This window comes from Microtus ochrogaster, chromosome 19, assembly GCF_000317375.1.
Source record: "Microtus ochrogaster isolate Prairie Vole_2 chromosome 19, MicOch1.0, whole genome shotgun sequence".
Classification (NCBI taxonomy): Eukaryota; Metazoa; Chordata; class Mammalia; order Rodentia; family Cricetidae; genus Microtus; species Microtus ochrogaster.
The window spans coordinates 18,059,412-18,073,957 of NC_022021.1; the positions used below are offsets into that span (position 1 = coordinate 18,059,412).

General features: G+C 38.9%; 1 protein-coding gene and 1 pseudogene across 1 annotated transcript in view; both read left to right on the forward strand.

Moving 5' to 3' along the window:
- Positions 1–14,546, forward strand: part of Adgrv1 (adhesion G protein-coupled receptor V1) — a 549,406-nt gene that overhangs the window by 335,520 nt on the left and 199,340 nt on the right. Inside the window, exon 84 of the mRNA XM_026783832.1 lies at positions 10,970–11,086. Within this exon, the coding sequence (XP_026639633.1) occupies positions 10,970–11,086 (117 nt within the window). The remainder of the gene's footprint in view (positions 1–10,969; positions 11,087–14,546) is intronic.
- Positions 13,129–13,632, forward strand: LOC106144016 (annotated as a pseudogene).

Below are 14,546 nucleotides of genomic sequence, written 5' to 3' on the forward strand. Positions count from 1 at the left end.
TATCACTGGAATTCAACATGAACAAATCTCACAAATATATGACAAGAGAAATCTACCATGCACAAAACTGTACATGTTGTTGGTTTCCATTTATTTGAAGTTCAAAAGAGGCAGAACTCACTGGTAGCAGTGCTTGCCTGTGTGGTGATCATGTTAGGTTCATGGTCAAGGCTACAAGTGACAGAGGTAACCTTACAGGACATTAGAAATGTTCTCTGTAGCACAAGTGTAGTGTGTATGTGTTGTACTACAGTTTAAAACATTTTAAATGAGCAGTTCTCTTCGTGAGCTTGACATAGTAGGCAAAGAGAAAGATGCTGTAAAGTCTGAGGATATTTTTTAAAAGAGAATCAGGCCAGGGAGTCCAACATCTGGCTAGTAGGGAATTTAGAAGAAAAGAAAACAGAAAAGGAAATAAGTGTTTCACTCTCTCTTTCTCTCTCCTTTAAAATATGTCTGAGGAGATATCTCAACAAATACTGTGGTTTTCATAAAACCACGAAGACTTGAGTTTAGATCCCTAACCCCTGGTTAAAACATGGCTCTGCAAGGCTCTGTAACCACAGTGGAGGTGGCTAGAGACAGGTATGGCTACAGAACTCCTGGCCCATGGAGCTGAGATGCAGAGCTCCAAGTCCGGTGAAGAGACTGTGTCTAAAAAGACAAGATGGACAGCAACTGAAGAGGACCTCATCACCAACCTCTGTCTCCCACAAGTCCACATAGAAGCTCCCACACACATGTGCACAAGAATGAACACACATGCCATAGATAAACATACTAGTATACATGAACATTGGCAGACTACTTAACACTAATTAGTTATGACGGTTATTCATTGTAGACAGAAGGGAGTCCAGGGAAGAATAAGAATAGAAAGGTGTGGAGGGACTGGCTTAGTCAAGCGGTCTTTCAAAGTCCGTCAGACAGAATTTGAGAACTAATTGCCCAAGATAAAGGAAAAGGGAGGTAACTTGTTCAGTAAGTGGTATCACTACTTTTTCTATAAAATGATAGGGCAGTGGGAGAATATTAGATGGAGACTGAAGAAAGTCATCTAAAGATTTGGAGAGAGTGGCAGTGTTTCAGGATGTATCCATTACAAGTTCTCATAATCATAAATTATTAATTCACAAGCAATATCCTCTTATTTATGTAGATTTTCTCCTATGGATAATGCAATTCATTGAAAAATACTGAATATTTTACTGATATTTAAAGTGAGAAGTCTTACCCTTATTTTATATTGTTTTTACATTTTCATAACAAGCAATAATCATAACATTTATGGTAAAAACAGAAGCAGTGAAGAAAAGGCCTTCTGCGCCTTCTGCGCCCGTGCTTGCGCCTATGCCTGCGCCTGCGCCTCGCTGCACGTGTGCTGTTGTCTCTTTCTGAGTAGGAATCATGTCTTTTACAGACTCCATAATAGTCATTTGGATCTGGGGAAAGAGCAGGTTTGCTTACATGGTATAGGAGATACGAGGATTAGAGTTTATTCTGTTTTGTATTGGGACAGGTATTACAGATAATTTTAAAAGTAAAATCAAGTTTGAAGACTCCTGTGTCTTATTTTATTGAGGAAAAATGAAGAAGATTTGTAATTATTGTCTGCCCCTAAATGTTGGAAACTCTGGCCTTCTAGTGGTGAATGTTCATCATCAAGCTCTCTGTGACTGTGACAAATAAGTAAGTCACAAAGAGAGGCGCTTTGTCTTGGCTCAGGGTTGCCTGTGTTGGCCTCTGCTCTCTCGACTGCATGCCTTGGAGCATGTGGCAGCAGATCATGGCAGCAGAATGCGCTGGGCAGCATGTTCACCTAATGGCTACTAAAGGAAGAGGAGGAGGAAGGGGCAATGTCTTGATCCCTTTAGAGTCCTTACATCTTAAAGATGCCACTAGCTCCCACTAGCACCAGCCTGGCAAACAAATGTTTAATATATTAGCTGTGTGTAGATAGTTAAGATCCATACTAGCATAATCTGAAAATCTTTCTTTTTTAGATTAGCATATAAAGTAACGAGTTTCATCATAATGTGTCTCTTAGTCTTTGTTGTTCTTGGTCCACTCCAACGCTGTTCCCTTCTGCTGGCCTCTTCCGTATCCATACTAACTGCTGCATTATTCACAGTAGCCAAGAAACAAAGCCAGCAGTGGTAACTGGATAGATGCACTGTGAATTACATACTCCGTGGAATGAAAAGACAGGCTTCAATTCGAACTTGATTATTTGTCATGAACAGAGCCTATAGGCTGGAATCTTCTCTCCCCCTTGTCTCTATTTACCATTAACAATTAGCATTTGCATGAAGTTAATCCAATTTACACTTCCTTCGAGAACAGAACTCTGAACGGTTGCTCTGTTGTTACTATGCTTTAAGCAAACAACTTTTAATGGTATCAGTAATAAAATGAACAGGTTTGAAATTCAAACCAAACCTTAGCGAAGAACAAAGGAAAAGGGACAGAAAACTGTAAAACCAGAGGACCAGAATGCTTGCACTGAGGTCACATTTTCTATTTAGGACAGGAAAGCTGCACTCAGGAATTCTCAACAGTCCGGTAACCTAAACAAGACCTAAACAATGGAAACACCAGTTGACACACCAAGGTAGAAGGGGGAAACCCCACGATACCCCACCCCTAGATAAAGAACGACAGGCAATTAATGCCTGTTTGGACTGTGAATCAGTCTCCCCAAGGGATGTGCACCCTAACTGGTGATCTACAGATATAGAAGATTATTGTTTCTACAGAACTTTTAAAGTCAGTCATTAACATTTATTAGAACTTTGAAAATCCAAGACTACATTTAAATTTCATTTGTAACTTTGTGACATTAAAACCATCTTGTTTATTGTTTCGCCCCACCTCTATATGTGTTCTTTCTTCAAGTGAAAGGATTTAATCTATTTCTTGAGAACCTCCTATACAAACAGGAAGTATGTGGTCTTAGTGATGTTTGGGGTAGAGTCTAGCATCATTTTAAGTTTTAGACATGATTAGGAGTACAGGCTTTGGAGTCAACACACTTGAGTAAAGTTCCGGGTTTGTCATATCTTAGGTCTGTAACCTTGAAAAGTTTACTTTGCTTAGTCTTAGTTTTCTTTACCTAAACTGGAAGCAGGGTCCACTTATTTGCATAGGTATTAAAGGACAGGATGAAGTAATGGCTGCAGGGCATGTAGCGCAGGAGACTAAGTTAGTGCATCTCTGCCTGTGTCCCAGATAGAGAAATCTAGTCTACGTCTTTTTGAAGTTAATGAATGACTCATAAAAATCCTGTTTTTTCAGAAATAAAATTATTTCCTAAAGATAAAAGAAGAAATAAAACTTAAGGAAAATACCTCCTAAACATATTGGAAAAGACCTTTGGTTTATTCTCGTATACTCAGTTGGTTAAACTTTGTCAAATCACCTTTGAATTTGGCTGAATTTGTGAGTGGAAGCTATTGCTATCATGCTACCAAAGAGATGCCACAAGATTATGAGCTAACTGCTTTTTTTTAATGCAAATGTGATTGACTGACTTTCTTTAAGCCACATTACTAAAACAAGCATGTTTATCTGACTTTGTACTATGGGAGCACCCCAATATCTATGTACCTCTGATGCTCAGTTATAGCCAAGAATTTATTTATTGTATTTATTTATTATTTATTATTGTATGCATTTGTACATTTTTATTGTTGTATATAGTAAGAAGACAAGAAACAACCTAATATCCTCACAGTGAAAGTAGTAGTCAGAGGCCAGTGCCCTCTCTAGGTTCCTGTGTGCATTCATATGTTCAGGGATGAGGATTCAGGGACAGGAACAAGCAGGATGTGCCTTGGAAACCTGTTGCCGTGTTGATTAACATTGTATTTTTATCATGGCAACTATGGACAAATAACCACCTTCAAATCCTATTCAGATGGATCTCTGTTGTTTAAGAGTGAGCATGTCTTTAATCCCAGCACTCAGGAAGCAGAGGCAGGTGGATCTCTGTGAGTTCAAGGCCAGCCTGTTCTACAGAGCTAGTTCTAGGACAGCCAGGACTATTACACAGAGAAATCCTGTCTTGAAAAAACAAAAACAGGATAGTTTAAAGGTCAAAATATGTAATTTTCTAACTTAAAAATTTAGTTTTATCATGGAAATTAATATTTTGACCCACTTATTTATTAGCTAACATTGAAAAATATAAAACTTTTTATGATTAATAGAAGCTACATAGTTTAGGCAATGTGAGTTGACAAAATTCACCAGTAATGAGCATGGAAATAATTATTTAAGTATTATTTTTCAAATCTGAACATCATGGAAATTTTTGAGATTTTAGTTAAAACGCAAAATATTTAAACAAAATTAAAAATAATAAATACCAAGTAGATTTCTGCTTTGAATCTAGCTAATAAGCATTTGACATCTGTCAGTGAAGGCAAGTGGTCTCTGATGTATGCTAAATAAAGTGGGCTTAATTTCCCTGGAGACCTTCATCATAAGATTTTTCAGGCTTTGGCATAAAGAAGTATGAGTGTAGACGCTGGCAGATTCAGAACTGGAGACTAGGTGAGAGTCGGGGCAAGCCCTGGTGGTTAGGCAGAATACTCATCAGCAGACCCACGGCTTCCCAGTGCACAGAGAATGGTCCTGTGTCAGCCACAGGGAATAATTACCTTTGGTTTAGCATAGCGGGCGTCATAACAGATTGTAACAGGGGTTACTGAGAAGGGCCCAAGGGGATTATTTCATAGGAATCCAAGTAAAATGACCAAAAGATATGAGACTGCCAATAGGCAGGAAAGCATACACCATAATATGACACGCTGATAAATTAACTGATACTGAGTGTTAGCTGATGTTGTAATCAGTAGACAAGAAGAAATTTAAAAGAATGACTGTGGAATTCTATATTTTAACAATATTTAAAATGAATCAAACCCACACATGAGTTATGACATGTGATCTAAAAGTTTAAACATATACCAAGTAAAATTAACAGACTAGAAATAAAGAAAAAATCAGTCAAATTGAAAGCATAGTCATATAATTTTCTAAAACTGAAACCAGAAAGACTGAAAGTCATAGAAACTGAGAGAATATTAGAGAGTTGTAGGGAAAATGAAAAGGGTTGGTATGTGTGTGTAATTGAGGTTCAGCAACATCTATAAAAGAGTGTGAATGGAAAAATATTGGGAAAAAAATTTCCAAGCTTGCTGTAAAACCACAAACCAACCAGTAATCTCCAACCTGAAATATAAAGGCACTAAATAAGACTGTCATGATAAAATTTTTCAAAGTTTGTTACAAGGAGAAAAACTTAACAGCCACAAATACAGAAACAAAGATTTTATATAAAAATTAAGGGTGATTTCCTTTTAGAAATAATACTAACACAGAGACAGTATAGTTACATGTTTAAGAACTGAAGGAGAAAAATGTTGGCCATTATGATGGTCACTATTACGACCGTTATTATGGTCAACATAATAGTTTAAAGGTAGCCGGGCGATGGTGGCGCACGCCTTTAATCCCAGCACTCAGGAGGCAGAGGCAGGCGGATCTCTGTGAGTTCGAGACCAGCCTGGTCTACAAGAGCTAGTTCCAGGACAGGCTCCAAAACCACAGAGAAACCCTGTCTCGAAAAACCAAAAAAAAAAAATAGTTTAAAGGTATTGCTTTCTCATGAAGGTGAAATAAAGATATTTCAAACACATAAGCGAAGGGACGTATTGCCAGCAGTGGGAAGACTGAAATCTTTCAGGCAGAAGGGATGCTACCAGATGGGAATGTTAACATGTACACAAGCAGCACCAGAAAAACTAATCAGAAGGCAAATGCGGAGGAAATTTTATTATCTATGTATGTTTTAAAGATAACTGTGTCCAAGCAAGGGTTATAGCAATGAAATGTGAGACTTGTGTGGTCTGTAAATATAAGGTGTCTGCTAATAATGACAGCAGTCAGAAGGAAAACTATTAACTAGACTGTGCTGCCTGGGAAGTCCTGTCCTATCAGCCAGTGCTCATCACCAGCACTAGTGTGACCCTCTGAGCAGTTAAGTCAATAAGAGCCTGGTGCATCTCAACAAAGAGACAGCTGTCCAGCTGTAGAGTTGACTTAGTATTCAAACAACAATGTAACTTAGTACATTAGCAAACAAAAGTAGAAAATAATGATAATCTTGACATAGAAATAGAATTTGACAAATTTCAATCACTATTACCAGAACACATTCCCAGTACAGCAAGGATAGAAGGAAATGATCTTGGTTCTTTACAGAGGGAAATGTGTTGGGTTAGTTTCTGGTGTCTGCAGATTTGAACATGTCTGAGACCTCCCTTCTTGGTTTTGGCTGGTCACCATCTTCCCGTATCATCAAATGGCCTTTTCCCTAAGTGTGTGTGCCATGACCAGGATTTCCCCTTCTTCTTAGAAAGACAATGTTCTGAGACATTGATGTTCTCTTCACCTAAGAACTGAAATTTGTTGGGCATCTAATTCTCTTATATTCAAGAAACATGGAGACCAAGTGTTTCTAGCTAAGTGGCTGAGCCCTTGTCTGGCATCCACAATGTTTGTTTGGTTGAAGTAAACAGCCATGAGTTAATGTCAAAGTTGACAAATGGTGCCTAGGAAATATGGGAAAGAAAGTCTAGTGTAAATAAGGAAAAACAAAGGGAGCGTATTTGGAGAAAAGAAGGTGCACATAGATTAGAGAGTTGCACCAGGCAGTGAGTTTAAAGAAAATGAGTAGGAAGCAGGCAGGATTTAGGATTCCCTCTGCACAGGCCCTGGAGTCCTACTCACAGAGCTCACCATCCTCTGTGTTCCCCTCAGACTCACTCTCTTCTGTTAGAAACACTTGTCACATTTTATTACATTATGTGCATATAGCTGCTTTCCATTATAGACCGCCTACTACAAGAAAGAACTACAGCTGGCTGGTTAGTACCAATGTCCTCCCGTTTAAAATGGGAGAATCTAGAAAACACAATGATTAGTGTAGGCAGGTGGAATTAACTGGCCCTATCAAAACTAAGTAGGCTTGGGACAGGCAAGAGAGTAGAGATGTTAAAGAATGGATTCGGAGAAAAGTAAGTTTCCACTCTTAAATGGGAAAGGGGGAAAATGTATCTCAAGGAATAATAAGAATTGAGACAAACAGAAAACTCAATATTTATTATTAGATTTTATTTAGCAGCAATCAGGGACACCTTTATTTCTATTCTCCCCATTGGCAAGGTAGAGCTGTCATCCACCAGCAGAACAGAGTTTTACTTTATTTTAAATGAACGAAATATTGAGCACTGTAGCAGACTTTTTCAGACTGCCAGCCCCCAACACAGAGAATTATTAGTTATGAATGCTTAGCCTAAGTTTAGGCTTGTTTCTGGCTAGTTTTGTTTAATTTAAATTAAACTGTTTCTCTTCATCCACATCTTGCCTCTGGCTTTTTATCTTTCTTTCATTCTGTGTGTCCTGCTTCCTTGTTTATTCCATGTCTGTCTGTCTGGCCCTGGGTATCTCCCCCTCTTTCTCTCTTGTTCTCTCTTGTCTCTCAAGCCTATATTCCTTTTCCTACTTCTCTCTGCCTGCCATCTCTGCCTATCTCTTTACTGCCTAGCTATTGGCCATTCAGCTTTTTATTAAACCATTCAGGTGTCTTAGGCAGGCAAGGAAAAACAAACGCAATACAACTTTACATAGTTAAGCAAATGCAGCATAAATAAATGTAGCACACATTTATGTAGTTAAAGTAATATTCTGAAACAAAAAAGTAACACATCTTCACATGGTTAAAGTAATATTCTACAACAATTCATCCTTGTAGGTGGTTATATTTTCTGCCCTTTGTTATGATGTACATATGTTATAACAATATAGAGATAGGAATAGCAATGGTCAATATGACACTTGACATTATTTTCAGTTACCATAAGCCATGAATTTAGAAAAATTGAAAATCAATAAAATTTCAGCAGTTTGAAATGAGGCTTGTATCTGGTTCAACCATGCAGACAACATCAAGTCATATTAGGAAGACTTAAACTGTTGGTCTTAAAATAGGCACACCAGATTCTGAATTCCCCTTTGACTCTAAACCATGTGTAATGATCTACAAACATGTTAATTATCCTACAGGCCCCTCTTTTATTATTATTTATTAAATTGAGATAAAATCATATAATGTGACATTATTCATAGATAAGTTTTATGTTTATGCACAAGGTATGGCACATGGTGTCATGCTTGTGGTACACAGTCACCTTTGGTATTCTGTGTGCTCATCTTGCCCAACAAGGTGTTCTAAAGGGAACAAGTGTTTAGGTACAGGAAGAGTCAACACATGGGAAACTAAGTACCTTTGAATAATTGCTTCTTTGACTTTGCAGTGTTCAACTGAATTGTTCTCAAAGGGCAGCTATGAAAATAATCTTTATTCTGGTATCTCTTATTGTGTTGTAGAAAACACAGAACTCAGAGCCCATCTGTTCTTAGATTATATAGTCTTAAGTTTCTGTGAACTGCTAATGCATGAAGATTATGTTTTATTTTGCTTAATTTCATTTCAATATTTAAATAAACTATCTGGGGCAGGTCTATTGACACGACATGTAAGCTTTTGAAGTATTTTGAGATCATCTGTGCTAAAGGTGGAGGCAGCTCATTTTTATCTTATTAATTTTCTTTCACACAGTGAGAAGTAATTCTCAATACTCAGAGAGCAAATTGAAAGAGCTTTGATGGGTCACAAAATTGTACTGCTGTTCTTATAACTTAGGAAGATGGATCCAAAGTCTAAAAAAAACTTGAGGATAGCACACCCTATGAGTGGAATTTGGAGTGTTAAAACTACGTTCTGGAAGCAGGGGCAGTTTTAAACAATAACCTTCAGTGATTTGATTGTTTCTAAGAAAAATGTTAGGAAAATACTTTTAATCAGCATTCCATTTACAGTTTCACAGAATCTGCAAAGTAAATATACATTCTCAGTTAAAATTTGTGTGGTTATTTTTTATAACAAACTGTTCAGGTTGAGTGTAAAGAAAATACCAGATTCCTACAAAGTTCTACCCTTCAGAGTCCAAGATTGAGAGGATTGGTGTTGTTGCAGGTACATTTATAAAGTCGGTGAAAAAGAGGCCAGTGTGCTTAAAAACGAAAACAAATTGTCACAGGGATTCTGGGAATGGAGGTGGAGTTATACAGACTTTTACTTCTGAGGATTTTTTTAACGGCCAAGTCTTACCCAGTTTTCAGGACCTAGAAGGTGTTCAGTGAGGTTCTGTGGAATTTACAAGGTTAAATTTATGAAATATGTTTTTCATTATTTGGAAGTTGCACACAGAAGCTGAAGTCTAGGAAAATCTAAACATGCTCTAAGAACAAGCCGTCATGATTCAGAAACTGCTGTGTACTGTGTTCTGGCAGCGTGAGTTTGTTGCTAATTTGGGGGTGGCACTCCTATCTTCTAGATTATTAAGAAACAATGTACAGTGAGTGATGGAGGAGGGTCATTTGTCTATGTGTTACTTTCATTGGTTAATAAAGAAACTGCCTTGGCCCTTTGATAGGATAGAAAATTAGGTAGGTGGAGTAAACAGAACAGAATGCTGGGAAGAAGGGAAGTGAGGCAGATGCTATAGTTCTCCACTCTGAGATGGTTGCAGGTTAAAAGCCTCTCAGTAAGGGAAGTGGTGCTACACAGATTAATAGAAATGGGTTAATCAAGATATGAGAGTTAGCCAATAAGAGGCTAGAACTAATGGGCTGAGCAGTGTTTAAATGAATATAATTTGTGTGTTGTTATTTTGGGTATAAAGCTAGCCGTGCAGGAGCTGGGCAGGAACGCAGCCCGCCATTCCATCTACAAGTGAGTTTATAGTTTATACTTTAAATGCTGGCACTTGCTGGCTGTAACATTGTAGAGTGAAGATGCCAAGCCTGGGACCAATAAACAAAAAATTGAGTTAGGAAGCTCCATTTTTATAAATAATTCTGAAACTGTAGGATATAAAAGGGCTACACTTTAATTTTTGCCCACTTTGCTATTACTGTTGAAGAAATTAAGTACAAAGTTCATTTGTTCAGATGTTATAGTATTATACTGTTGTACCAATCTTTCGTTTTCTAACTGTATTTCCCATTGTAAAGTTTGATATTGTAGTCTATAATGGAATAATGCAAAATGATCTTCCACTTGCTTTGACCATTTATTCAACAGGTGTATATTGAATTCTACCAGGTGCCAAAGGTCTGGTGTTTGAAATTCATCAGCAAAATCAAAGAGTAAAAATTTCTGTCCTTATATTCTAGTCAGTGAAATAATGAAGAAGATGATGATGATCTACAGTATGGTAGAAGGACATGAGGATTCATTTTATAAAAAGAGTTAAGATTCAAATGTGTGGGGAAAGAGAGAAAAGAGATACGATTTAAGTAGTGTGGAATCAGTCATTTTCTATGTAAGGGTGACATTGAACACAGGCTTGAAGGTGATACTAAAACCCCACCATTTAGGTAATTTTGAGATAATTTTAAGCATACTTGAAGCTTATTTGTTCTGCATGTTGCTAGCTGACAGGAGGTGGAAGATGGGAAGAAAGTCAAAGATTCTGCTTGATGTCCCTGTCTCATTCGCTGGGAATGGCATTTCCACACTGCTTCTTCCCTGCCTCGCTGGAATAAATGGCTTTCAAAGCTCCGGTTTTGGTCCAGCAGTGACAAGAATGTGGTTTACTTTGAGAATTTGCTCTTGAGAGCCTTACAGCAACATAGCACACAATGTTATATCCTTTATGGGTTCTTAGATGTACGGAAGTTCACACGCTGCCCTTGAGGTTGGCTCTTATGTGAGTCAGGCAACAGGCCAGCCATGCCTTTCTCTCAGTTACAGATTCAGATGAGAAAGTGGCTTGTTTTCTGGACAGTCTTCTTCAATCTTAGCACAACTTAAAATAGAACTACCTCTTTCTTTCAGGTTGTGTTCCTGGCTTCTGCATACGCAAGTCCCCAGCTCAGCGAAGAGAGCTGCGCTGCCGTGGCTGCTGTGACACATTACCTGTATCTATGCCAGTTCAGCTGGATGCTCATTCAGGTTGGTTGCTCATTCACTCCCCACCGCTGCCTCCAATGACTCTGAATCCCAAGGTGGCCTTAGTGCTGGGTGTTCTCCATACTGAAGGAGAAATAATCCCAGTATAGCCATCACACCTTTCCCAGGGTGTAAATGCAAGAATGTGTAGTAACTTTGCTCCACCAGAGAGCACAGTTAGGAAAAACGATGCAAATCTAGCATGACTTAAAGCAAAAGGGTGTAGAAGAAGAAACTTGGAATATGGGCCCTATAGAATAAGCCCTTTGAACTGCATTCTCTGGAATGAAGTTGTTGAAGAAAGGGAATGGTGTGATTAGATTTTGGTTTTAGGAAGATACTCCTGCTTGTGGTTAACTGGAGGTAGGAAAGAGTGACTGGGAATACCAGTTACTAGTGTTAACTGTACCATAAGATGATGGGACATTCCTACCAAATAGAGAAGTGTCAGGAGAAACAAAGTGAACCACTCTGGGTATTTCTTTTCATTAATGCAGAATTTGGAGTATAGATTAGTTGTCAGGAATGCAGGAGCTGGCAGAATTCTCCATATCTGGTGTGAGTATCTGGTGAAGAATGGCTACTGTGCTGAGGAAGAGCAGTGAGGAGGCAAAAGTTTCCAGTGATCAGCAGCAGTAGATGTGGCAGCATTGCAGAGAGGGACAGATAGGGACGCTATGCAGAGTGAGGTTGTGTTGAAGGAGCTGCGGGCAGGCCTGCTTTTTGTCCTGCCTGGCTCCCCACACAGCTAGTATTATACCCGAAATAACAACACACAAATTGTATTCATTTAAACACTGCTTGGCACACTAGCTCTAGCCTCTAACTGGCTAATTCTCATATTTTGACTAACCCATTTCTAATAATCTGTGTAGCACCAGTCTTACCGGGAAAGATTCAGCATGTCTGACCTGGTAGCTTACTCCATCGCTTCTGCCCTGAAGAGGAGAGGCTTGGCATCTGAGCTCGCTTCCTCTTCCTCCCAGCATTCTGTTCTGTTTACTCCACCCACCTATGTTCTAACCTATCAGGCCAAGCAGTTTCTTTATTAATTAAGCAATGACCTTCCTCCATCAAGGTTGGATATTTATTAAGTGGGTTATGAAAGGAAAGAGGGAGAAGGGGAAGAGCAAAGAGGGAAGGAGAGAGAGAGAGAGAGAGAGAGAGAGAGAGAGAGAGAGAGGAGGGAGATTTTTGAATAGGCCTCTGGCCTTGCCCCTCTCTGCACATCTCAATCCAATTATTTCCTCTCTCCAAGGTATGATTCTGAATCTGCAGATGGGGATGATAATTTCTTACTTGTAGAATTACTGCTTTAAAGATCTTTCAGAACCCCAAATCTGGAAAATGTCATTATCTCTAACATCTCTGTCAACTGATTTATAAATAAATCTAAGCCATAAACAAAGCTGAAATAGCTCCTTATTAGAATAAATTTATTAGATCTCCTGATTGCAAGATTACTTTAGGATTTGATTTAAGCTGGAGGTTTTGGTAAATGACTGTGCAGGTGGGTTATCTATTGGCCTGGACTGAGTCTGCAGTGGTTTCCTGAAGGCCTTTGTCCCTGTCCCTGACATATTCTGAGTTTCTGATTAACGATGGAGATGAAAACACAGGAAACTTCTTATCAGGTCTGAAGATATTCAGAGATAACAGGATAGTCACAGCAGGAAGCCTTTGGTGTAAGTCTCCCTGTAGAACAAATATGAGAACTGGTACTTATACATTGCATAATAAAAGGACAGTGTCACTGATGAAATATAATATAAATACCAGAGATTTCACTCTAACATAAACTCAGTGACAATGTGGCCTGTGACCAGAGTACCACACAGACCTATGTTACATGAGTAACAGTATGAAAGCAACCATGACTACAGTGTAGTCATCCTAGGGACACAGACCATGTTCACAGTTCACGTTATAGCTTGTGAGGAATCAGAAGGTTCTTTCTTGGAAAGGGTTTGGGAAGATGCTTCTGAAAGAAATCCCAGGAGAGACCTGCAGGAGATAAAACCTGGACCGGGGCCCTTTTCATCAAGATGGCGCTGAAAACGAAGAAGGAAGTTCCTGCCCCTCCCAAGCCGAAGCTAAAGTGAAGGCCTTGAAAGCCAAGAAGGCAGTGCTGAAAGGCGTCCACAGCCACAAAAAGAAGAAGATCAGCACATTGCCCACCTTTCGGCGTCCCAAGACCCTGCGGTTACGAAGGCAGCCTGAATACCCCTGGAAGAGTGCGCCCAGGAGGAACAAGCTTGACCACTATGCCATCATCAAATTCCCCCTGACTACCGAGTCAGCCATGAAGAAGATAGAAGACAACAACACACTTGTGTTCATTGTGGACGTCAAGGCCAACAAGCACCAGATCAAACAGGCTGTGAAGAAACTCTATGACATCGATGTGGCCAAAGTCAACACCCTCATAAGGCCTGATGGAGAGAAGAAGGCGTATGTTCGGTTGGCGCCTGATTATGATGCTCTGGATGTTGCCAACAAGATTGGAATCATCTAAACTGAGCCCAGCCGGCTAATTCTAAATATACACTTTTTCACCATTAAAAAAAAAAAAAACCTGGACCAGGGTTCTGCATTTGGCCGAACCAGAGCAAAAACTATTAAAAATGAAAATGTCATTCAGGTTAAGAGCATTCACAGCCAGTAATACTCTCGGAGCTGAAGAGACTATTTTGGAAGCACAGTGAATCAAATAGTGAGTCATATTCAAACAGAGAAATGACTTTCGCATGTATTTCACGTAGAATCCCTGTTTCCGGGGAATTAAACCCGAGGCTATATAAGATTTAACCAAAGTTAATTTAAATCTGTCTTTTCCTTGCCTGAATTTCTGGTCGGCAAGGAAATGTGGTTGTGGCTGATACATATTTAGTAGATTAACTGTGTTTCTGTGTGGCTCACGGTTTAGAGAAGCGGTTGTGGGTGGCAGTGAGTATAATGCATTTCAGATGGTGCACTATGCATCCTGCATGGTTTGTGGTGTGACCACAGGGGAAAATCCATTAACTTCTGAATTGTAGGTAGGTTACTTTTAATAACTTGTTTTATGGTCAGATGTCATTTTGCCAATCTGTACTTTCCATTTATAAAATGCTGTGTCCTGATACTCATTTTAAAGATCTAAGTCAGTCTTAAAAATCACTATGCAGTAAGATGGGCTATTCGTCCAATCCTGTGAGGCAAATTTCATTAAAAACTTGAACACGAGCACATACATGGTGTGCAGACATGCATGCAGGCAAAACACTGACACATATAAAATGAAATATGTGAAAAATTTAAGAAGTCTTGAAAGAATGTTAGCACTCTGACAATTTTTCTTCCTGTTCTTTTTTTTTACCACCACAGGAGGGAATCAGATGCTATATATGGGTCACGTGATGATAATGAGTTCATTATTAATCTTTAGTCACAAAATTAAAAGCACCAGATTTATCAGATTGAG